The sequence below is a fragment of the Rattus norvegicus genome, chromosome 2 (genome assembly GCF_036323735.1).
Source record: "Rattus norvegicus strain BN/NHsdMcwi chromosome 2, GRCr8, whole genome shotgun sequence".
Taxonomy (NCBI): Eukaryota; Metazoa; Chordata; class Mammalia; order Rodentia; family Muridae; genus Rattus; species Rattus norvegicus.
Genome location: NC_086020.1, coordinates 184,280,969 through 184,306,524, shown reverse-complemented (window position 1 = coordinate 184,306,524; position 25,556 = coordinate 184,280,969). Strand labels below are relative to the sequence as shown.

The window sequence follows — 25,556 nt, the reverse complement described above, 5'->3', positions numbered from 1 at the left end:
GCTGTCTGGTGGTAACTGGCTATGAATACACGGCTCAAAATGCCATCCCAGCAGCTCACTATCCAATTTTCAGAGTCATGCTTGAACAGGAAATACAAGAGAGCCTAAAGAACTGAGATGAGACTATGACCTGGATCCCCAAATCTCCAAGGAGATAATGAGTTTCATTTACTCTGGGAAAGCACCACACATCCACAGCCACTCCATGGCTACTGGTGTGCTGGCAGTTGCTCTCAAGTATGGCCTAGGAAACTTGAAGGCCACATATGAGGATGCACTCTAGAGGATGCTCTCTGAGGAGAATGATGCACATACTCTCATCCTGGCTGACCTCCACAGGAAAGAGCAGCTAAAGACATTACAGTTCATAATTCTGAGGTCTCTGAGACCTCAGGATAGAAGTTAATAATGGAGTCACATCCCCACTTGGTGTCTCAAGTATTCCACTGTCTGTCTTCTACAAAGAGTGTTTCCTGGGCCCTCCACCTGAAATGTCTTAAGTGTTCTTTAAGAGCAGGTCAGCTATGACCTACATCTGTGTTCCAAAAGCAACAACCAGTATTGGTCCTATTAACTCCTGGTTACACAATTGTACTGCTGTAGCATTTACATTGGACTTCAGGGGCAACAGGGTGGGTCAGGACAACTTACAACAGCTCTAAATATGTTGGAATGTTTGGTGGTGGAAGGGGCAGCACTAGAGTCTGGGACACTAACTGAAATCTACCCTGTTGATATTGTTGTTTGACTTATGTCTGCTGAATTGCAATCTGGGATTCAACTTAGGAACTAGCGTGAAGCACTGCCCAAAAAGGTTTCTTCAGAGAAACCTGTGTGTATTGGACTGAGCAGAACAGATATCCAGGGTCAAGAGCAGAGGAGAAATCAATAATGAATGTTTGGTCATAATAGAAGGGACAGGAAGAGAAGGCTTTCTTTATTAAAAACTGAGTTTGGTGGTTTGAATATGCATGGGCCATGGGAAGTGTCACTATTTGGAACTGTGGCCCCTTTGGAGGAAGTGTACTCTTGTAATTGGATGTGTGTCACTGTGCAGGCATGGCTTTGAGATAATGTATATGCTCAAGTTCTGACCAATGTCACACAATCTCTTCCTGACTCCCTTCATATCAAGATCCGCAGTTCCTCCTCCAACACCATTTCAGCTTGTACACTGTAATGCTTCTTGCCATAATGATAATGGAATGTACTTCTGAAACTCTGAGCTAGCTCCAATTAAATGTCCTTTTTAAAAGTTGTCTCGGTCATGGTGTCTCTTCACAGCAATGAAACCCTAACTGTAATATTTATTTTGTGGAACTAGAAAGAATACTAGACAATTTTTACTCTCTTGGAGAACACTTGTTAAGTGCCCAGCACACACACATATAGGTTCTCAGTCATCTGTAACTGGTGATTCAGAGCATGTAAGGCCTTCTGCTCTCCATGGATATGATGTTCTGAATATGCTTAGCCAAGGGAGTGGCTCTATTAAGAAGGGCGTCCTTCCACACATAACCCATAAAGGTCACACCTCCAAATAGTGCCACTCCCTGGGCCAAGCACATACAAACCATCACAGAAGGATAATCTTTGTCCTTAGTTGTCTTCCAAACATAAACCTACTAGGCTTTTTAAGGCATATTTCCTAAGCCATAGATACACAAATAATCCTGGCAAAATTCAATGGGTCACAAAACAATAATAAACAAAAACATCGTTAATGAATCTAAGAAAATGACTTGTGGAGAGGAAGGGCTGCTATCAGAAATGAAAGGGAGACAGGAGGGTAGGGGTAACAGTTAAAGAATTGACTTAATTTCATGAATTAAATTGTTCAAGAACAAATTTAATCAACAACACACGGAGAAATAAAATTATAAAAAAAAATAAGTGTGCCCTCATTGGAGGAAGGGTGGCCTTATTAGAGGAAGTATCTCATTGTGGGGGCTTTAATAGCACCATGCTACCTGGAGGCATCTCCTAGAAGCTTTCAGATAAATAAGTAGAACTCTCAGCTCCTTCTGTGCCATGCCTGCTTGGGGCTTGCCATGCTCCAGTCTTGATGATAATGGACTGAACTTCTGAATCTGTAAGCCATCCTCAATTAAATGTGGCCCTTTTAAGAGTTGCCTTAGTCACAGACTAAGCTCCAGCTGCATAAATAGCATAGTTTGGCCTTGTTGGGCACCAATGGGATGAGAAAGCCCTTGGTTCTGCCAAGGCTGGACCACCCCCCAGCTTAGGGGAATGTCAGGGTGGGGAGGTGTGAAGGAGTGGGTTGTGGGGTGGGGAACACCTTCATAGAAGAAGGGGAAGAGTGGATGAGATAGGGGATTTATGGATGGGAAACCAGGAAAGGGATATCGTTTGAAATGTAAATAAATATAAATCCAATTTTTAAAAATTTTTCCTTAGTCAGGGTGTCTGTTTACATCGTTAAAACCATAACTAAGACCATGCTCTCTGATACAAGTCCAGGGTATGGAGAATGTTCTACTGTCCATAATCTGGCCTGGGAGCCCACAAATCCACATGGAATTGGCATAAAAACAGACTTGTTGATCAAGGGAATCAAACTGAAGACCCAGCTGTAAACCCACATGAGTATCAATAATTGATTTTTGATTAAAAAAAGAGCAATAAGCGCTGAACAACAGACAACCCCTTTAACAAAGGGTACTGGTCAAACTAAATTGTTAGATGTAAAAAGTGCAAATAAGTCCATAGCTATTATCCCGCACAATCTCAACTCCAAAAGGATCAAAGACCTCAAAATAAAACCAGGTACTGAAACAAGAAAAGAAAGTGGGGAATATCTTTGAACAAGAAAAGAAAGTGTGGAATATCTTTGAACTCATTGGCACTGGATAAGACTTTCTGAACAGAACATTAGTAGTTTTACCACTAAGGTCAACAATTACTAAGTAGGACCTAATAAAACTGAAAACTTCTGTAAGGCAAAAGACACTGTCATTTGTACATAGCAGGAGTGTACAAAATGGGAAACGATTTGACTAATTGAACATCTGACTATGCCTGATAGTGAGGATGCAATTTTTTTTTTAAATCAAGAAACCTGATGATAGATTATTTCTTTGCTGGTGAAATGAGCCTATTCAAGTCAGAATAGAATATATTAAAGGCAGGTTTACTGGGGAGCTGCTCTCAGGCTGGCAAGTTCACTGGCCCCAATGCAGGAGGCCAGGGGAATTGTCATAGAAGAGGGGAGTAGAGAGAGAGAGAGAGAAAGGGCACATAGTCTAAAAGAAGTCAGGAGAGAAAGAGAAAGGAAGAGAGAGAGAGAGAGAGAGAGAGAGAGAGAGAGAGAGAGAGAGAGAGAGAAATGTGTGTGTTATAAAGGAAATAGCATCTGGGGGAAGGGCAACCTAAAAACTGGGCTGGAAAGTTCAAGGTTGGGGACAGAGTATGCCAGGTAGGAAATGAGGGATGCTGGAAGAACCTGGAGGCATGGTTTCTTTTGACATCTGAAACATGCATCTTAGTCCCTTCACCTAGAGTCTGAAACCAAACACTTGATATTTATACATATCTCCAAGGAACTCAATTAAAAATGAGTATAGGTATAAATAGAGAATTCAGAAATTTAAAATGGCTGAGATTCACTTAAAGAAGTGGAAATGCACCCAGATCCCGTGGGAGGGAGAGCTGGACCTTCGGAGGGGCGGGCACGCCTGGGAGACCAGAGGGGACTGCGCTCTGCACGCATCCGGGCGCCGGAGGAGGGCGCAGGACGCCATCTGGAGCCCTGGTGCACGGAGGCTCCGGGAGGGAGCGGCGCGGATCTTCCCGGTTGCTGCCGCCGTGGAGAGGCCTTGGGCAGTGCCCCGAGAGCAGGCTTGGGCCTTGGAACCACAGGTAGGACCAACTTTTCCCCTGTAGGAGACCTGCCTGGTGAACTCCAGACACAGGCCCACAGGAACAGCTGAAGACCTGTAGATAGGAAAAACTACATGCCTGAAAGCAGAACACTCTGTCCCCATAACTGGCTGAAAGAAAACAGAAAAACAGGTCTACAGCACTTCTGACACACAGGCTTATAGGACAGTCTAGCCACTGTCAGAAATAGCAGAACAAAGTAACACTAGAGATAATCTGATGGCGAGTGGCAAGCCCAGGAATCCAAGCAACAGAAACCAAGACTACATGGCATCATCGGAGCCCAATTCTCCCACCAAAATAAACATGGAATATCCAAACACACCAGAAAAGCAAGATCTAGTTTCAAAATCATATTTGATCATGATGCTGGAGGACTTCAAGAAAGACGTGAAGAACTCCCTTAGAGAACAAGTAGAAGCCTACAGAGAGGAATCGCAAAAAAGCCTGAAAGAATTCCAGGAAAACATAAATAAACAAGTAGAAACCCATAGAGAGGAGACACAAAAATCCCTGAAAGAATTCCAGGAAAACACAATCAAACAGTTGAAGGGATTAAAAATGGAAATAGAAGCAATCAAGAAAGAACACATGGAAACAACCCTGGATATAGAAAATCAAAAGAAGAGACAAGGAGTTGTAGATACAAGCTTCACCAACAGAATACAAGAGATGGCAGAGAGAATCTCGGGAACAGAAGATTCCATAGAAATCATTGACTCAACTGTCAAAGATAATGTAAAGCAGAAAAAGCTACTGGTCCAAAACATACAGGAAATCCAGGACTCAATGAGAAGATCAAACCTAAGGATAATAGGTATAGAAGAGAGTGAAGACTCCCAGCTCAAAGGACCAGTAAATATCTTCAACAAAATCATAGAAGAAAACTTCCCTAACCTAAAAAAAGAGATACCCATAGACATACAAGAAGCCTACAGAACTCCAAATAGATTGGACCAGAAAAGAAACACCTCCCGTCACATAATAGTCAAAACACCAAACGCACAAAATAAAGAAAGAATATTAAAAGCAGTAAGGGAAAAAGGTCAAGTAACATATAAAGGCAGACCTATCAGAATCACACCAGACTTTTCGCCAGAAACTATGAAGGCCAGAAGATCCTGGACAGATGTCATACAGAACCTAAGAGAACACAAATGCCAGCCCAGGTTACTGTATCCTGCAAAACTCTCAATTAACATAGATGGAGAAACCACGATATTCCATGACAAAACCAAATTTACACAATATCTTTCTACAAATCCAGCACTACAAAGGATAATAAAGGGTAAAGCCCAACATAAGGAGGCAAGCTATACCCTAGAAGAAGCAAGAAACTAATCATCTTGGCAACAAAACAAAGTGAAGAAAAGTACATAAGCATAACCTCACATCCAAATATGAATATAACAGGAAGCAATAATCACTATTCCTTAATATCTCTCAAAATCAATGGCCTCAACTCCCCAATAAAAAGACATAGATTAACAAACTGCATACGCAACAAGGACCCTGCATTCTGCTGCCTACAGGAAACACACCTCAGAGACAAAGACAGACACTACCTCAGAGTGAAAGGCTGGAAAACAACTTTCCAAGCAAATGGTCAGAAGAAGCAAGCTGGAGTAGCCATTCTAATATCAAATAAAATCAATTTTCAATTAAAAGTCATCAAAAAAGATAAGGAAGGACACTTCATATTCATCAAAGGAAAAATCCACCAAGATGAACTCTCAATCCTAAATATCTATGCCCCAAATACAAGGGCACCTACATACGTAAAAGAAACCTTACTAAAGCTCAAAACACACATTGCACCTCACACAATAATAGTGGGAGATTTCAACACCCCACTCTCATCAATGGACAGATCATGGAAACAGAAATTAAACAGAGATGTAGACAGACTAAGAGAAGTCATGAGCCAAATGGACTTAACAGACATTTATAGAACATTCTATCCTAAAGCAAAAGGATATCCCTTCTTCTCAGCTCCTCATGGTACTTTCTCCAAAATTGACCATATAGTTGGTCAAAAAACAGGCCTCAACAGGTACAGAAAGATAGAAATAATCCCATGCGTGCTAACGGACCACCACGGCCTAAAACTGGTCTTCAATAACAATAAGGGAAGAATGCCCACATATACGTGGAAATTGAACAATGCTCTACTCAATGATAACCTAGTCAAGGAAGAAATAAAGAAAGAAATTACAAACTTTTTAGAATTTAATTAAAATGAAGGTACAACATACCCAAACTTATGGGACACAATGAAAGCTGTGCTAAGAGGAAAACTCATAGCGCTGAGTGCCTGCAGAAAGAAACAGGAAAGAGCATATGTCAGCAGTTTGAAAGCACACCTAAAAGCTCTAGAGCAAAAAGAAGCAAATACACCCAGGAGGAGTAGAAGGCAGGAAATAATCAAACTCAAAGCTGAAATCAACCAAGTAGAAACAAAAAGGACCATAGAAAGAATCAACAGAACCAAAAGTTGGTTCTTTGAGAAAATCAACAAGATAGATAAACCCTTAGCCAGACTAACGAGAGGACCCAGAGAGTGTGTCCAAATTAACAAAATCAGAAATGAAAAGGGAGACATAACTACAGATTCAGAGGAAATTCAAAAAATCATCAGATTTTACTATAAAAACCTATATTCAACAAAACTTGAAAATCTACAGGAAATGGACAATTTCCTAGACAAATACCAGGTACCGAAGTTAAATCAGGAACAGATAAACCAGTTAAACAACCCCATAACTCCTAAGGAAATAGAAGCAGTCATAAAGGTCTCCCAACCAAAAAGAGCCCAGGTCCAGACGGGTTTAGTGCAGAATTCTATCAAACCTTCATAGAAGACCTCATACCAATATTATCCAAACTATTCCACAAAATTGAAACAGATGGATCACTCCCGAATTCCTTCTATGAAGCCACAATTACTCTTATACCTAAACCACACGAAGACCCAACAAAGAAAGAGAACTTCAGACCAATTTCCCTTATGAATATCGATGCAAAAATACTCAATAAAATTCTGGCAAACCGAATCCAAGAGCACATCAAAACAATCATCCACCATGATCAAGTAGGCTTCATCCCAGGCATGCAGGGATGGTTTAATATACGGAAAACCATCAACCTGATCCATTATATAAACAAACTGAAAGAACAAAACCACATGATCATTTCATTAGATGCTGAGAACGCATTTGACAAAATTCAACACCCCTTCATGATAAAAGTCCTGGAAAGAATAGGAATTCAAGACCCATATCTAAACATAGTAAAAGCCATATACAGCAAACCGGTTGCTAATATTAAACTAAATGGAGAGAAACTTGAAGCAATCCCACTAAAATCAGGCACCAGACAAGGCTGTCCACTCTCTCCCTACTTATTCAATATAGTTCTTGAAGTTCTAGCCAGAGCAATCAGACAACAAAAGGAGGTCATGGGGATACAGATCGGAAAAGAAGAAGTCAAAATATCACTATTTGCAGATGATATGATAGTTTATTTAAGTGATCCCAAAAGTTCCACCAGAGAACTACTAAAGCTGATAAACAACTTCAGCAAAATGGCTGGGTATAAAATTAACTCAAATAAATCAGTAGCCTTCCTCTACACAAAAGAGAAACAAGCCGAGAAAGAAATTAGGGAAACGACACCCTTCATAATAGACCCAAATAATATAAAGTACCTCGGTGTGACTTTAACCAATGAAGTAAAAGATCTGTACAATAAGAACTTCAAGACACTGAAGAAAGAAATTGAAGAAGACCTCAGAAGATGGAAAGATCTCCCATGCTCATGGATTGGCAGGATTAATATAGTAAAAATGGCCATTTTACCAAAAGCGATCTACAGATTCAATGCAATCCCCATCAAAATACCAATCCAATTCTTCAAAGAGGTAGACAGAACAATTTGCAAATTCATCTGGAATAACAAAAAACCCAGGATAGCTAAAACTATCCTCAACAATAAAAGGACTTCAGGGGGAATCACTATCCCTGAACTCAAGCAGTATTACAGAGCAATAGTGATAAAAACTGCATGGTATTGGTACAGAGACAGACAGGTAGACCAATGGAATAGAATTGAAGACCCAGAAATGAACCCACATACCTATGGTCACTTGATTTTTGACAAAGGAGCCAAAACCATCCAATGGAAAAAAAGATAGCATTTTCAGCAAATGGTGCTGGATCAACTGGAGGTCAACATGTAGAAGAATGCAGATTGATCCATGCTTATCACCCTGTACAAAGTTTAAGTCCAAGTGGATCAAGGACCTCCACATCAAACCTGATACACTCAAACTAATAGAAGAAAAACTAGGGAAGCATCTGGAACACATGGGCACTGGAAAAAATTTCCTGAACAAAACACCAATGGCTTATGCTCTAAGATGAAGAATCGACAAATGGGATCTCATAAAACTGCAAAGTTTCTGTAAGGCAAAGGACACTGTGGTTAGGTCAAATCGCCAACCAACAGATTGGGAAAAGATCTTTACCAATCCTACAACAGATAGAGGCCTTATATCCAAAATATACAAAGAAGTCAAGAAGTTAGACCGCAGGGAGACAAATAACCCTATTAAAAAATGGGGTTCAGAGCTAAACAAAGAATTCACAGCTGAGGAATGCCGAATGGCTGAGAAACACCTAAAGAAATGTTCAACATCTTTAGTCATAAGGGAAATGCAAATCAAAACAACCCTGAGATTTCACCTCACACCAGTGCGATTGGCTAAGATCAAAAACTCAGGTGACAGCAGATGCTGGCGAGGATGTGGAGAAAGAGGAACACTCCTCCATTGTTGGTGGGATTGCAGACTGGTAAAACCATTCTGGAAATCAGTCTGGAGGTTCCTCAGAAAATTGGACATTGAACTGCCTGAGGATCCAGCTATACCTCTCTTGGGCATATACCCAAAAGATGCCTCAACATATAAAAGAGACACGTGCTCCACTATGTTCATCGCAGCCTTATTTATAATAGCCAGAAACTGGAAAGAACCCAGATGCCCTTCAACAGAGGAATGGATACAGAAAATGTGGTACATCTACACAATGGAATATTACTCAGCTATCAAAAACAACGACTTTATGAAATTCGTAGGCAAATGGTTGGAACTGGAAAACATCATCCTGAGTGAGCTAACCCAATCACAGAAAGACATACATGGTATGCACTCATTGATAAGTGGCTTTTAGCCCAAATCTTGAATTACCCTAGATCCCTAGAACAAACGAAACTCAAGACGGATGATCAAAATGTGAATGCTTCACTCCTTCTTTAAATGAGGAAAAAGAATACCCTTGGCAGGGAAGGGAGAGGCAAAGATTAAAACAGAGACTGAAGGAACACCCATTCAGAGCCTGCCCCACATGTGGCCCATACATATACAGCCACCCAATTAGACAAGATGGATGAAGCAAAGAAGTGCAGACCGACAGGAGCCGGAGGTAGATCGCTCCTGAGAGACACAGCCAGAATACAGCAAATATAGAGGCGAATGCCAGCAGCAAACCACTGAACTGAGAATAGGTCCCCTATTGAAGGAATCAGAGAAAGAACTGGAAGAGCTTGAAGGGGCTCGAGACCCTAAAAATACAACAATGCCAAGCAACCAGAGCTTCCAGGGACTAAGCCACTACCTAAAGACTATACATGGACTGACCCTGGACTCTGACCCCATAGGTAGCAATGAATATCCTAGTAAGAGCACCAGTGGAAGGGGAAGCCCTGGGTCCTGCTAAGATTGAACCCCCAGTGAACTAGTCTATGGGGGGAGCGCGGCAATGGGGGGAAAGTTGGGAGGGGAACACCCATAAGGAAGGGGATGGGGGAGGGGGATGTTTGCCCGGAAACCGGGAAAGGGAATAACACTCGAAATGTATATAAGAAATACTCAAGTTAATAAAAAAAAAAACGGCTTTATGAAATTCATAGGCAAATGGTTGGAACTGGAAAATATCATCCTGAGTGAGCTAACCCAATCACAGAAAGACATACATGGTATGCACTCACTGATAAGTGTCTACTAGCCCAAATACTTGAATTACCGTAGATGCCTAGAACAAATGAAACTCAAGACGGATAATCAAAATGTGAATGCTTCACTCCTTCTCTAAAAGGGGAACAAGAATACCCTTGGCAGGGAAGAGAGAGGCAAAGATTGAAACAGAGACTGAAGGAACACCCATTCAGAGCCTGCCCCACATTTGGCCCATACATATACAGCCACCCAATTAGACAAGATGGATGAAGCAAAGAAGTGCAGACCGACAGGAGCCGAATGTAGATCGCTCCTGAGAGACACAGCCAGAATACAGCAAATACAGAGGCGAATGCCAGCAGCAAACCACTGAACTGAGAACAGGACCCCCGTTGAAGGAATCAGAGAAAGAACTGGAAGAGCTTGAAGGGGGTCGTGACCCCATATGTACAACAATGCCAAGCAACCAGAGCTTCCAGTGACTAAGCCACTACCTAAACACTATACATGGACTGACCCTGGACTCTGACCTCATAGGTAGCAATGAGTATGCTAGTAAGAGCACCAGTGGAAGGGGAAGCCCTGGGTCCTGCTAAGATTGAACCCCCAGTGAACTAGACTGTTGGGGGGAGGGCGGCAATGGGGGGAGGGTTGGGAGGGGAACACCCACAAGGAAGGGGATGGGGGAGGGGGATGTTTGCCCGGAAACCAAAGAATTATTATTAAGTATTAAATAAATTAAAAAAAAAAGAAGTGGAAATGCAAATCAAAACTACTTTGAGTTTTTATCTTATATCTGTTAGAATGGCCATGGTCAGTAAGATAAAGGACAAGCCATGCTGGCAAGAATGTGTACCCAGGAGATCAGTCCTCCATTGCTAGTAGGAATGCAAACTTTTACAGCCACTATGTAATTCTTATGGTGAATTCTCAGAAAGATAGGAATCAATTTACCTCAAGATCCACCAACACTAATGTTGGTCATATGCCCAAAGGATGCTTCATTCTACCACAGAGACACATAGTCAAATATATTTATTGCTCCTCTACTCATAATAGCCAAAAAATGGCAAATGAACATAACATCCTTCAACAGCCAAATGTATATTTTTTAACATGTGGTGCATTTACACAATGGAATAGTACTCAGGTGTTTTTAAACAGAACTGAAAGGCTGTGCTATCAGGAGTTGCAGAAGGCCCATGTGTAAAAATCCCTGGACTAACAATCTTCACTGTCATGCAGGCCCAGATCCACTACTTTGAGTTAATCCACCCCAACATCTACTTCATTTGTGAGCTGATGAAGTGCAAAGAAGAGCCAGTCCTGCAAAACTGGATGTCTCTACTAACTAGGGCTTGTCCTATACCTGTCTGTTGCTCCTTACTACAGAAAAGCTGCAGCTTCACTTAGCATTTTTTATCCTGAAGGGAGACAGAGCACAGGGCACTGGTGCTTTGTTCAGGCAACAAGCACATACCATGAGCCTAGTGAATTCCCCACTCCCGTGAGCCTCAGGTGGGCAGAGAGGTGTACAGCACTTGCAGCTGACATAGAACCTGCCCCCCAAAATGCCTGGCTTGCCACAGGATCTCCCTGAGACCGGGCAACAGCAGACTATCTGAGAAGAGTCTCAGCAATGGTTCAATACTTTGGATGTTTCAGAAAACTTGAACAAGACCAACAACTCATTGCAATGATTATTTGTATATAAAGAACTTTGAGATTGGTAGAGATATATACATACTCTGTGGCACAGTGCCCCTCTGACAAATGAATATGGGATGGAGAGGTGGGAAAGATGGAGGAACAGAGCAGTAAGTACATGGTGAAGAGAGGCAGAACTGGAGATGGGATGGCAGTGATAGTTGTGAGAGAAGGCTTTCAGTGGTAGTGGTTGGGATAAGTCATTGCTGAATAGGGCCATCAGGGTGGTGTATAGCAGCTTGGAGGTTGTGCAGACTCAGTCCCCAAACGGGCTGCTTAGCTGCAGAATCACCCGGAATTTGAGCAATGACAGGATGTCCAATAAGAATCACATTTCTTTTTCTGAATTGGACCTCCTCAAACACCATTATGCTCTCTGTGATGCCATTGGAACCTGTGCCTGTATACGTGTTCTGCTGTTATAGGCCATGTCAAAGTTGGATGTTCTTGCAGATGTCCATGGTCTTAGATGTCATTGGAAGTCATCTAAATGTACAAGGACCACTTGGCTGTAGGAAATCTGGTGGATGTCTGTGGTAGTTTGAAAACGCTTGGACCATGTAAAATGGCACCATAAGGAGGTGTGGACTTGTTGTAGGAAGTGTGTCATGGGTAGGTAGCCTTTGACGGAGTCTTTTTGGCATTGAAGTGTTGGAGATTTGTCACAACACCTACTGCTCAAGCTCTGACCAGTCAGGAAAAGAGCCATGGTTGTCTGCAGAACTGAATCTCATCCTGACAAGGTTTGTATCAAGATATAGAATTCTCATCTCTTAAATTTGTCCTCCAATGTTTAATTTGGTTTGCTCTGGTGAAAGTCAGGATTAACAAAGAGTATCCCTGTGTGTGTGGTTTCTTGTTTCAAAATCTCAAGCCAGGCTCAGTGTCTGTCTCTCTTCCTGATGCCTGTTCTGGATGTGGAATGGTCAGCTACATCTCCAGTACTTTGTCTGCTTTCTTGCCATCCTTCTTCCTGCCTTGATACAAATGTGTTGCTGTAATAATAAATTAATGTGTTTCTTTTACCCTGCACTAGATACCACAGAGTAGTGCCCCAAGATATCTGATAGATATCTTCATCTCAGTCAGCAAATCTTCTCACCTGTTTTGCTCTATCTCATATCACATTGCTAATGGCTACTTTTTGAGCCTGGCAACAATCTGTCTTCTAATCTAGTTCCCAAGGCATGTTATCACCATGCCAGACAAACATATCGCAATTCCCTGGCAGCCCAGTGTCTCCAGCAACCACATAATCTCTTAAATTTAATTAAATCAGCACATGACAGAACATACAACACAATAACCTCTGATCCAGTTGATAATATGTAACTGCCCACCTAGACATACAAAGCGCTGTACACAAGCATTTCTTAAGCATATTCATAAAAACTTGTGAATATACAGAGAAAGCTTAACATCCACCTCCGGGATATCTTGGCTGCTTCTCCTTTGGTTCCAATCTCTTCTCCCTTGGTTCCAATCTCCTCCTCATGTCTAAAACTTTCGTCCTGCCCATCCTCTTGTCATCTCGTCCAATGACAGGCCTCGCTCTATTTTGTACCTGCTTTTACCTACATAATGACTTCATCCTATATGAATGGACTAAATCTCTGATCCTGTAGGCAAGGGCTAATTCAGTGGTTCCATATAAGGAGCTGTGGTCATGGGGTCTCTTCACAGCAAAAGAATACTGACTGAAGTGGTAATCACAAATCAGACAGTATATAAATCAGTGGCCTGGAATAAAACAAAAAAGAACTGGTCTTTAAGACAAGGTAACGGTAAAATAACTCCTAATAATCCTTTGTTATCTCCTTAATCAAAAACATATTCAGTCATCATCAGAGAAGCTTCTTCCTATAGCAGGTTTTGAACAAATATAGAGATCAAAAGACAGACATTATGCAGAAAGAGAGATAGAGACTGAGACACAGACACACAGAGAGAGAAAACAGAGATCTTAAAACACACAGCTCTTACTGAGATGCTTCCATTGAATCCATGCCCTCAGAGTTCAGAAAGCCCCAAAGAAGATAACAAGAATGAGTGATCGAGACAGAGGAGATGGAAGACATCAGGAAAGCAAAACCCTTTGAATCCCCTTTAACTAATAGACTGAGGCAGCCGTCTCAGTGTCTTCAGAGATGCCTGTATATATAACTTAGCTTGTACTATAGTTCTTTTATGGGTCTTCTGAGTGTGTGAACATGTGAGCCTCTAAATCTTGTGCCTTTTCTTGGGTCTTTTATATTTTTCTGTTGGTTGATCATGTCCAATTGGATATGATGGTTTTTTTTATTACTATATTTTATTTCAAATTTTGGTTGTTATCTTGTAGAAAGCTGTCCTTTCATAATGAGAGACAGAGAGTTAGATGATCTATATGGGAGAGGAAATGGGAAAGAATGAGAAGTATTGAGGGAACCACTACTCACTCAGATGATAGCGTATTAATATACAATCTATTTTTAATTGCACAAGGGGCAGAAGGAGGAGATGCATGGGAGGAGAAAATACAGTAGTTGTCCAGAACTTTCAGAATGAGATAAGAAGTGTGACTAAGTAGAGCCCCTCACATTTTGTTTTAGTGTAATGTCATTAGGAACAATAAATACAGCGGTAACTATGTAACAGGACACAACACAAGAAAAAGAGAGTAAAATATAATACAGAAGCTTGATGTTTGAGATACTTCACTGTTTCTCCAATTGCGATGAAAACCTTATCTTTCTTGTTTTGGTTTTCATTGTCTCAATCGTATTTTAGAAAACTGGTTCACCTCATGTGTATAGTGTTGTTCCTGCATGTGTACTTCTACACTACTTGCCAGGTGTGTTGCCCACAGAAGCCAGAAGAAGGCATTAGATCCCATGAGACTGGCATCCAGATGGTTATGAGTTGGCCTTTGATATTAGGGATGAAACCTGGGTTCTATTGAATGGCACGCAGCCAGTTCTCCTAAATACTCGGTCATATCTTCACACCCTGCCACACTTGGTTCTGATTACATATCTGGGGTTGTTCTCAGCACAAGGTCATGTGACAAGTGAATTCTTTTATTTTTCCATCTTCATTAGCTTGAGTATTTCTTCTTTACATTTCAATTGTTATTCCCCTTCACTGTTTCCGGTGAAACATCCCCTTAACCCCTCCCCCCTCCCCTCTATATGGGTGTTCCCCTCCTCATCCTCTCCCCATTACCACCCTCCCCCCCAACAATAAAGTTCACTGGGGGTTCAGCCTTGGCAGGAACAAGGGCTTCCCCTTCCACTGGTGTACTTACTAGGCTATTCATGGCTACCTATGAGGTTGGAGCCCAGGGTCAGTCCATCTATAGTCTTTGGGTAGTGGCTTAGTCCCTGGAAGCTCTGGTTGGTTGGCATTGTTGTTCATGTGGGGTCCCGAGCCCTTTCAAACTCTTCCAGACCTTACTCTGATTTCTTCAACGGGGGTCCCATTCTCAGTACAGTGGTTTGCTGCTGGCATTTGCCTATGTATTTGATATATTCTGGCTGTGTCTCTAATGAGACATCTACATCCAGTTCTTGTCAGCCTGCACTTCTTTGCTTCATCCATCTTATCTAATGGGTGGCTGTATAAGTATGGGCCACATGTGGAGCATGCTCTGCATGGGTGTTCCTTCTGCCTCTGTTCTAAACTTTGCCTCCCTATTACCTCTCAAGGGTATTTTTGTTCCCTCTTTTAAAGAAGGAGTGAAGCATTCGCATTTTGGTCATCCTTCTTGAGTTTCATGTGTTCTGTGTATCTAGGGTAATTCAAGCATTTGGTGTAATAGCCCCTTATCAATGAGTGCATACCATGCATGTTATTCTGTGGTTGGGTTACCCCACTCAGGATGATATTTTTCAGTTCCATCCATTTGCCTATGAATTTCATAAAGTCATTGTTTTTGATAGCTGAGTAATAGTCCATTCTGTAGATGTACCACATATTCTGTATCCATTCCTCTATTGAAGGCAATCTCGGTTCTTTCCAGCTTCTGGCTATTATAAATAATGCTGCTATGAACATAGTGGAGCACGTGTCTTTGTTACATGTTGGGGCATCTTTTGGGTATATGTCCAAGAGAAGAATAGCTGGGTCCTCAGGAAGTGGAATGTCCAATTTACTGAGGAACCTCCAGACTGATGTCCAGAATGGTTGTACCAGTCTGCAATCCCTTCAACAATGGAGGAGTGTTCCTCTCTCTCCATATCCCTGCCAGCATTTGCTGTCACCTGAGTTTTTGATCTTAGCCATTCTCACTGGTGTGAGGTGAAATCTCAGGGTTGTTTTGATTTGCATTTCCCTTATGAGTAAAGATGTTGAACATTTCTTTAGGTGTTTCTCAGCCATTTGGCATTCCTCAGCTCTGAATTCCTTGTTTTCATCTGAACCCCATTTTTAATAGGGTTATTTGATTCCCTGCGGTCTAACTTCTTGAGTTCTTTTTATATTTTGGATATAAGCCATCTATCAGTTGTAGAATTACTCGAGCTTACCTCTGATCTCTTCACCTATTTTGGTCTAGGGTAGCGTGATTCTGGGCCAACCCATCAAAATGTTGTAATGAAAAGTTCTCAGGGAGAACTTTCCCTCGGGATGGAGACCCTCCAACTCAATGACCAGACTGAGACCACAGGATGCAATCAGCAAGAGGATTTGGTTTATTGTCGGGATACACAGGCACCTGTGGGCGCTTCAGTCATTCGGGGGACTGGTGCGCCCCACGGAACCAAGGATGGGCTTTTTATAGGATTCTGGGGAGCAGAAGCAAGCATACAGAAGCAGATGCATGGTTACAGGGATATAATTGGTGGATTCTAATGTGGCAAGGGTTCTGCCCGGGGGCAAGTTCCCTAGCCACCTTCCTGGAACATAACGGCTAACTCGGCCCCCCAAGGGTTCAGCCCGGGGGCAAATTTCCTAGCTACCTTCCTGGAACATAAGGGCTGACTTGGCCCCCCACCAGGGTGTGGGACCTCTCCCGGGGCTTTTCTCATTGTCAGGCGCTCAACCGCAGTCGTCCTGTTGCCAGGCCTTCAACCACACACATCCTGCTTGGCAGCCGCTGTGTACTCAGTGTTCTAACCTTTCCCTGAACCAGTCATCTTAAGTACAGCCTTGCAAAATGGCGTTACTGCTGCTAAGCTGGGGTCTTTCAGTAAGACCCTATAGTGGCCTTACCCCAGGAGTGCCACCCACAGAGCACAGATTGACTAAATGACCAGTGCAATAGCCTAAGGGTATATAAGGTTTTAATCCACATGTGTGGGGTTGTTCATCCACGTAGGGAGAGGCAACCCGAACCCAAAAAGCACACAACTTTTATTCATTACAGAGGGCAGACTTCAGCAACAGTGTTAGGTGGCTTATTCTCATTGGTGGTACACAGGACAAAGGATCTTGTCAGGTATTGTCTGTCCTGCTCAAGGGGCAGTTCTTGCCTCAGTTAGATATTTTCCTCATCCAGTGCTACAACTGGCCTTGATGAATCACTGGGAAAGGTCTAAGTTGGCATGTCCTTGGGGTGGAGGTGAACTGGGTGGTCGGGCAGGGTCAAGATGACATCTTGTGGTCGTTCTCGGAACTTACCACAGGGAGGGGTAAGGAGTCTTTCTGAGAACATTTGTTTTTGTTTTGTCCTAATTAGCTTGGCCTTGGTCTGTGAGGCCTGGTCATTCTTGACTCAATACCTTGATCACCAAAACTATATCATATCACTTGGCATCCTGACATCAGATGTATCTCTCAGAAAGGTCACAAGTTTGTCATAGGCATCCTGACCACCAGATATATTTCTCAAAACCTTGTTTTTACAGCTTTGTTTCTCATATCGATGATACTATGAAACTTTATTTCATCAGCATTAATTCTCTTCTTCTCCTCTTAAATATAAAGCCAGAGACACATGGCTAAAGCTGCTCACTTCTGCTTGCAGGAACTGGAACATGGACCCCTTACTCTATTATACTATCACTAGCCTCCACTTTTCTAACTCCTTCAATGTCTAAACTTGGCTGTCCTGGATATTGCTCTGTAGATTGACCACAAATTTAGACATCTATATGCCAGTCTCCTGGGATTAAAAGTGTGTACCACCACACCTGTATTTAAGCTTGGCCTCACCTAGAACTTGCTCTGCTCTAGTCTGGCCTTGAAATCAGAGTTCTGCTTGTCTTTGCCTACTAGGATTAAAGGTTTGTAGTAGGTTGCCTGGAGCTAACTTAGTTGGGTGGGATCTTGCTCCAAGGTCATTACTTCCTTAGTTAAACTTAATATCCTTGAACACAGGATTCAACTCCATTTTACTTCCTGGTATCCCTTTAATACTCGAAGCACATAATTTGTTTCCTCCTTTTTCAACTTCCTTTTCTCATTAAAATGCTCTTCATAACAGTGGATTTTAGTAACCGTACAAGAGAAGTTACACTAGGCTGTTTTGAGTCTTTCTTTTTCAAGGAAATTAATCAAAATCTCTTCACCTTAACCTCAGGCAGACATTTCAGACACGGGCAAAAAGTGGCCACATTCTTCACCAAAATACCACACAAGCTGCCTTTATAGCAGATACAGAAATTCTCTAAAACCTCTGGGGCCAGGCCTGCACAATTCAAATTACTCTCAGTAACAAAATCTTCCCCATTTCTACTAAGATGGTCCATTAAGCCCCATTTAAAACATTATATGGCTTTCCAAATCCAAAGTCTCCACATCTATATTCCCCTTAACAAAAGCTTGGTCAGCCCTATCACAATACCCAGCTCCTGGTACCAACCTCTGTCCTAGTTAGGGTCATATTGCTGTAAACAGACACCATGACCAATGTAAGCTTTATAAATGACAACAATTATTTGGAGCTGGCTAACCGTTTCCAAGGTTCAGTCCATTATCATCAATCAGAGAGCATGGCAGCATCACAATATCCAGGCAGGCATGGTGCAGGAGGAGCTGAGTTCTACATCTTTACCCAAAGGAAGCCAGGAACACACTCAGCATCCTCAAGTAACTAGTAGGAGGTCATCCAATCTCAACCCCATGATGACACACTTCCTCCAACAAGGCCATGCCTTCTAATAGTGAGAGTCCCTGGGCCAAGCATATGCAAATCATCACAAATGGAAATATTTTATCCAGCACTTTCACACCCTCTGGGTCAAAATGGAACTGTGCTCCTTTTTGGTGAAGAAATGTTTTCCATCTGGGAGTATGGGCATTCAGAAATAACCATGAATGAATCTGATTTATTACAAAATCAAACTTTCTTTGGCTAGACCTGGATAGGTTGTGGTGGCTGTTGCCCCTGTACCCATATTTTTTTTTACTTGAAATTGGTCCCAGTGCTTGTTAAAAGACAGAATTTTGTGCCCTGTGCCCACCAAAAACTATCTGGCTTTCCCCTCCTTCTTTAAGTTTACCCAGGGCATGGAATGGAGCTGAGCCACAAGGCTCTCAGTCATATCGTTCTTCTTATATAAAGTTATAGGACGTTGCTTACCAGCAAAACAATCCAGTCACTGAAGTTCCTGACAGATATCAGGGTCTGCTTGTTGAAAAAAAAAAGCCAAGCTTCCCACTGACAATTTTCTCTCATTTCTTGGTCTGAGAGAATGTAAATCTTATGGGTCAAACAATTCTTTTTAAATATTCTGTAGAGCTCTCATTATTTCACCTGGTTACCATAGGCAAATTTCTAGGCCAACTTGATTGAAGCTTCCCTGAAGCTCATCCAACAGAATCTGGTAGTAGACACATATACTCTCCCTACCTTCAACAGCCTTAAAATCCCAGTTGGGTATGGTCAAAGTTAAGGGTGTATCAATATTTGCCTGGACTTGTGTGGGCAGACCATTTACCTCTGGAACCAATTTCCAAGCTTCTCCAACAATTCTCTCACTTTCTTCAGTTGTGAAAAGAACATGGAACTGTTGTTGACAGTCATCCCAGGTGGGTTTATGAGTCAACATGATTGAATCTAAAAGACCTAGGGGATCTGAGGGTCTTTTTGAAAACGGAGGAAGGGGGACTACAACTTCCAATTATAAAGGTCAGTACTGGTCAATGGTACATAGGACACTAGCTGTCTCCCCTGTACATCTGGGTGTTCAGATGACTAGAGGAGTAAGGTCATAGTAGAGTCAATATCTCTGGGCAGTATCGCATGAATGTGTGTTGAACTCATATTAGGTAAGGACACTAATACTCATCAAATTAAAAATGCCTAAGCTGCCATTTCAATTCTCACTATGTGTGCATCAAATCAAAGGCATCAAAGTATAGCAGCAGCCATTAAAATCTCCCCATCAAAAAATGCCCAGGACCGTAATTTTCACCTGCTAAACTAAGAGGTGTTATGGCATATATTCCTCAAATCATTTCACAAAATAAAAAGAGAAGGAATATTTCCCACTCTATTTTATGAGAGACTACAGTTACACTGATATGTAAAACATGAATCAATTTAACTTATGGACTCATGCAAACATAATCATTAAATAATTACAAGAACACATTAAAAATATCATTAACAAAACCAAAGTAGGCTTTGTCTCAAGGTAAGGGTGGTTCAATATACAAAAATCAATAAAATTAAATTGACCACATAAACTAACTGAAAGAAAAAAGCAAAACAAAAGGAAACAAAGAAAAAGCAAACACGATCATTAAACTGGATCAGGAGATGGACTTTAAGAAGCGATCCCTTAATGATAAATGTTCTCCAGAGATTGGCACAGAGATTATATGGCTAAATATAATAATGGTAATATAGAAGAATCCCGTATCAAGATCAACTTAAATGGGGAGAAACTCAAAGCCAGTATACAAAAGCAAAGGTAAGTCAAGGTTTCTCATTCTCTTAAGTAGACTCAATACAAGAATTGAAGTCTTAATTAGAACAATAAGGCAACTGGCAATTAAGAGGACAAATACAGTAAAGTTGAAAGAATTTTTATTTGCAGATAGATAATACACATGAATTAGGTGGAAAACTTTACATGTCAGTTAATGCATACAAGTTAGGTCACCTATTCTGCTCAGTCCAATGCAAACAGGTTTCTCCAAAGAAAGTCAGGCTCCGCTTCAGGCCAGTTGAATGCCAGTTCCAAGACATCAGACAAGAATAAGACAACATCAACAGGATAGATGTCAGGTAGAATGTCCAAGACCCTAGTGCTGCCCTTTCCCTACACACCATTTTGAAATATTACAGCTGTATGAAATCCATAGCCATCATGCTACCTTGACCCAGATTCACTGTAAATGTTCCAGCAAAACTGTAATCTAAACAGAAGTCATTGTTAAAAACACTAGTTGTAGTTGTTAGAAGCCAGGTGTTGGTCATATCTGTCAAGCTCCTAAAATATCTTTCGGTGTTTGAGTGAAGGCTCCGAGGAAAAACACTGTATAGAAGTCAGGGAGAGAAATGCTTCCTCCACCAAGTGGGGATGTGACTCCACCATTGACTTCCACTCCAAGGTCTTAGACACTTCAGAAGCATGAAGTATAATGAAATCCATGACCCTAGTCTTCAGGTGCTCTGTGCTGTGGAGGTCAGCCAGGATCAGAGTTGGTACAGCATTCTTCACAGAGAGGTTCCTGCACAGGGAATCCTCACACATGACCTTCAAGTCCTGCAGATCATACATTTCAGCAGCTGCCAACAAATCAGTGGCCATTGAGTGGCTGTGGAGGTGTGGTGCCTTCCCTGTGTAAATGAAGGCCATCATTTCCTTAAAGACTTGCAGGTGAATGTCATGGATCTCCACGCGGTTTGTTAGGCTCTCCAGCATTTCATGTTCAAACATGGCTCTGAAAACTGGAGAGCGAGCTGCTAGAATGGCCTTGTGAGCTCTGAATTCCTGGCCAGCTACCACCAGGCTGCAGTCTGTGAAGAGAGAATTTTTCCACAGCTCTCCTATGTCATCAGCCAACATCTGCCTTGGATCCTTGTTTGTAGGTGTCATGTTATGTCCAGGCGTGCTAAAGGAGGGTCCTACTATGGACACCTTACAACACAGGATGAGCTGGTCTTCAGGGAGAAGCCAATGCCTAAGGGAGAGGAGGAAATCTCGAAGGATGAACTTTCTCAATCCCCATTGTTGTTTTGGACTAAAGCTTAAAATATTTGGGATCTCTTTGATTTGATGTTTCTCTCCTTGGGCATTTATGATCCAGAACTGCACCTTTGCCAAAACTGGGCTCTTTGGACAACTGTGCAAACGCAGGGAAACAGACAGGTAATCTTTGCTTTCTTCATCAACACCATTTGGGAATATTCTCAAACACCATTGTACTTCTTCATTGCCCTCTAATGAGAACACTGGGCTTGTAATATTTTCCCGAATTCCATCCATGCAAAATGAAAAGTTGCTAATGGTCCACTCATAGCAGAACTTCTGAACACTGATATGTGTGTAGCCACAGCTCTTGGCTTCCAGGTCCCCTGACATGTCTTCTGGAGGTAGTTTGGAGGTTAAAGTTGATCTGAAAGAAAGTAATAGAATTTACTCTTTCCTCTGTAAGATACAATTAGAGTTATAATTTAGATAGATTTAGATAGATAGATTTAGATTTTATTTTCATTTTCTGCTAAATTTCCCCTTTTATATACTTGGAAATGTCTATTTCTATGTAGGTTCTGTAGGTTTTCATATTTGTTCTACCAAAGATAAAACAGACCACTATGACTGTTAAATCTCTCTCTCTCTCTCTTTCTCTCTCTCTCTCTCTCTCTCTCTCTCTCTCTCTCTCTCCCTCTCTCCTCTCTCTCTCCCCCCTCTACCTCTCTCTCTCTCTCTCTCCCTCTCCCTCACCCTCGACCTCTTCCTCCCCCCCTCTCTGTCTCTCCTTGTTTGTTTGTGTCTGTATGTCTCTTCCTTTCTGTGTTCCTGTCTCTCTCAGTCTCCACTAACCCCACCCAAACCTACCGTGGTTCTGTATATTTCTGTGTATGTTTATTGAATCTTAGGTCAATGTTAACTGGTTTTGACTATTGTATCCAACTTCGGAAGTGTTTGGAAATGTGTAAACACTATCATTTCAACTGTGTTGTACTAATCAGGGTCCTCTACTAAACATAAGGGATAAATTTCTCTATATAAATAGAAAGTGGTTGTATGAGAAAAATCTATAGGCAGAAGTCAAACTCATATAAAGGTGGCTAATGTCAATACTTACTTATTCCACAAGGTTTGAAGTCTCAGGTCCTCTTCAGAATTAAAAAGAATCCTGCAGAAGTAGGTTCAGATGCCAGTGAAGAAATGAGCTTGCTAGTAAAATGAGAGCAAGCAGGCAGACTCACAGCTTCCTCCTCCTATATACTTTTATAGGCCTGCTATAGAAGTAGGGCCCAGTTAATGGTGTATCTTCTAGACTCAGATTAAAGGTGTGTTTTTCTACCAAAAGAGTCTGTAGATGAACTGGATTTATCTACTTCAACTTAAGCCAAAAACTGTTAAAAGTCATCCCCTCCAGCTTTATAGGTTACTTAAGTCCAGAGTAGTCTAAACAGAAAGACATTTGGTACTCCTTCACCACTAAAATGATGTTTCATGACTGTGGTGCATTGGGGTGGTGAGAGGGGTGGGGGTGCCTGAGCTAGAAAAGAAAATAAAGACCCTGCTATAAGTTTTGTCAGATAGGCTCCTGTCTGTTATTTGGGGGAAGGGAGTGGTGAAGTACTCTGCAAGGATAAACTGGAATAGGGTAACATTTGGGATGTAAAAAACTAAATAAATAATGAAGGAAAAGAAACCTGTACAGAGAGAAAACTGAGAGGGGATGCAGTTTTTCCAGGAGAGTTTTTCGGAGGCAGGTTGAAGAGAGAGAAATGGAGACACAGGGAAAGACAGAATGATTCAGAGAACAAGAAAGGAGTCAGAAGAGTACAACAGTTGGTGAAAGTTAGTATGAGGCAAAGAAGAGCAGCTCAGGAAAAACTGAAATAATTCAGATTGAATCAGGTACAATGGAGAAGAGTTTTAAACTACCCATCCAGACCTCAGAAAAAAACTAAATAGGAGTGACTTATTCACCTATAAGTTTCAGAGGCTAAATTTTCTCTAGGCCTAGAATAGACTAAGAGTCTAGAAGCTTCAAGCTCTAAGCCTAGGTCGACAGGTAGAGGGAGAAAGCCTCAGAGATGACAATAAATACAGATAATAATTGGTATTTTTACTATAAAAACACTAGAAAGTCTTTAGCAGCTCTAAACCAGATGTGACAGCTGAGCTGCTCTGAAAACAGGTCAAACAGTCTGCTCTGCATTCAGCAATAGAGGATGAATGACCACAGGGAAAGGAAAGACCACTTATCCTTCAAAGAACACATGCCCATTTATCTCTTTGTGTTTTTCTCTTTTCATTTATTTATTTATTTATTTTTATTTATCTATTTATTTTTTTGCTGATACACAGCCATTTCTGCCAATTTCAAGATATAACAAAGCTGTGACTTTCCTTCAGACAGAGGTGTAGCTACAGCACTATCTTCATTAAGGGCAGTCCACTGAGTGACTGCCATCTTTGTTGTGGGCAGGTAAAGTTTTCCTATGCTATTGTTTCAGCACCATCTTAGCTAAGGCAGATCATATGACTGGTTGTAGCTTCAGTGCCATCTTAGTTAATGACAATGGCCATCTACCATATTTGCTATACGCACTTACTTAAACACTGCTTCCTTACATTAGAACAGCCTTAGAATCTGTAATTTCTATCCTGACTTGGGAAATCTTTATTTAATATTAATTTAAAGATTTACAGCAGTAAAAACTTAAAGATCACAGCATTAATGATTGCATAACTCATATGTTTAATAGATATTCACTATCAATCTTTTCAGAAATCTGCTAAATGTAACCTTACATGTTTAAAGTTATTAGGACAGAGAAGCCCATGCATAGCAGTTACAGCTGCCCCACCCGCACCCACCAAGGTCTCTGAGAAGAAATAGGCATCCTCACAAGACTGCCTAGATTGTGGTATGAGAACCACTGAGAAACAGTGCTCAGTTGCCTTGCTGCTGCCAGATATTAGCCTACGCTGCTGTCAAACTGAGGATACAAGAGAGTTAAATGTCTCATATTGCCTAGGACAGGACGAGTCATTTTTTCCAAAGTTCCTGCTCCACAGGAAAAATCTTCTCCTCTTCTGGGCCTAATGACCGCACTAACTCTGGCAGAGTTGTGATGGAGACCACAGGGACCTGGGAAAACTGTCTAGGTAGTAGACTATTGACCAACCTCTGACATTTTAATTAATGACATCTAGATTAAAATTCATGTTTTTCAACTTTCTGACTGCATTTGTAGCTAAGATAACTACGACTAGAAAACATACGTCTACTTCCTTAGCCAAGGTAATCTACCACCTTATTACCTCAGTAGTCATTCATTAACTAGTTAAGACTACCAGATTTCAGAAAGGCTTGCATGAGTCACAGGCTTCAGGACAATGGATACGCATATTCAGATATACTCATGCTAAACTATATGATCAATTATCTTCAAAATGTTGTCAAATATTCAAGGTCCTTTAATTTTCTTTTCAATACATACCTAAAAATATTTCCCATTATACTAAATTTATATACATTCAGTCTCCCAGACAGAAGTAAAAGCCCTTCTTGCTTCTTTCTGTTCCTGGAAAGGTTTTGTCATCCCTAAGTTCATCTTAAAGACTACTCACTCTGTTAACGAATCTATCTATCTCTTCTGTAATCATATAAGCTCCAAGAAACACAATAAGACCTACATCCCACAAACCAATTAGACTGCATCTGCATAAGTAACCTGTCAATCAGAGCCTAATTCCCATTGTAACCTATTCCAGAGGGTGAGATTCCTCTCCTGTTCCCTGGGATTGGAATGTTCCTCATCCAAACCAACAAGAACTAAGGGTTTCAAATGTACAGCTAAGAAAAATTCTTTTCTCCC

The 25,556-nt window shown here is 41.4% G+C and overlaps 1 protein-coding gene across 1 annotated transcript; it reads right to left on the bottom strand.

Annotated features, from left to right (window-relative positions):
* Nucleotides 1-20,979: 20,979 nt before the first annotated feature.
* Tdpoz2 (TD and POZ domain containing 2) lies at nt 20,980-22,074 on the bottom strand. The gene has a single exon (XM_039103341.2). The coding sequence runs from the start codon at nt 22,072-22,074 to the stop codon at nt 20,980-20,982; it is 1,095 nt and encodes a 364-aa protein (XP_038959269.1).
* Between the last annotated feature and the right edge of the window lie 3,482 nt (nt 22,075-25,556).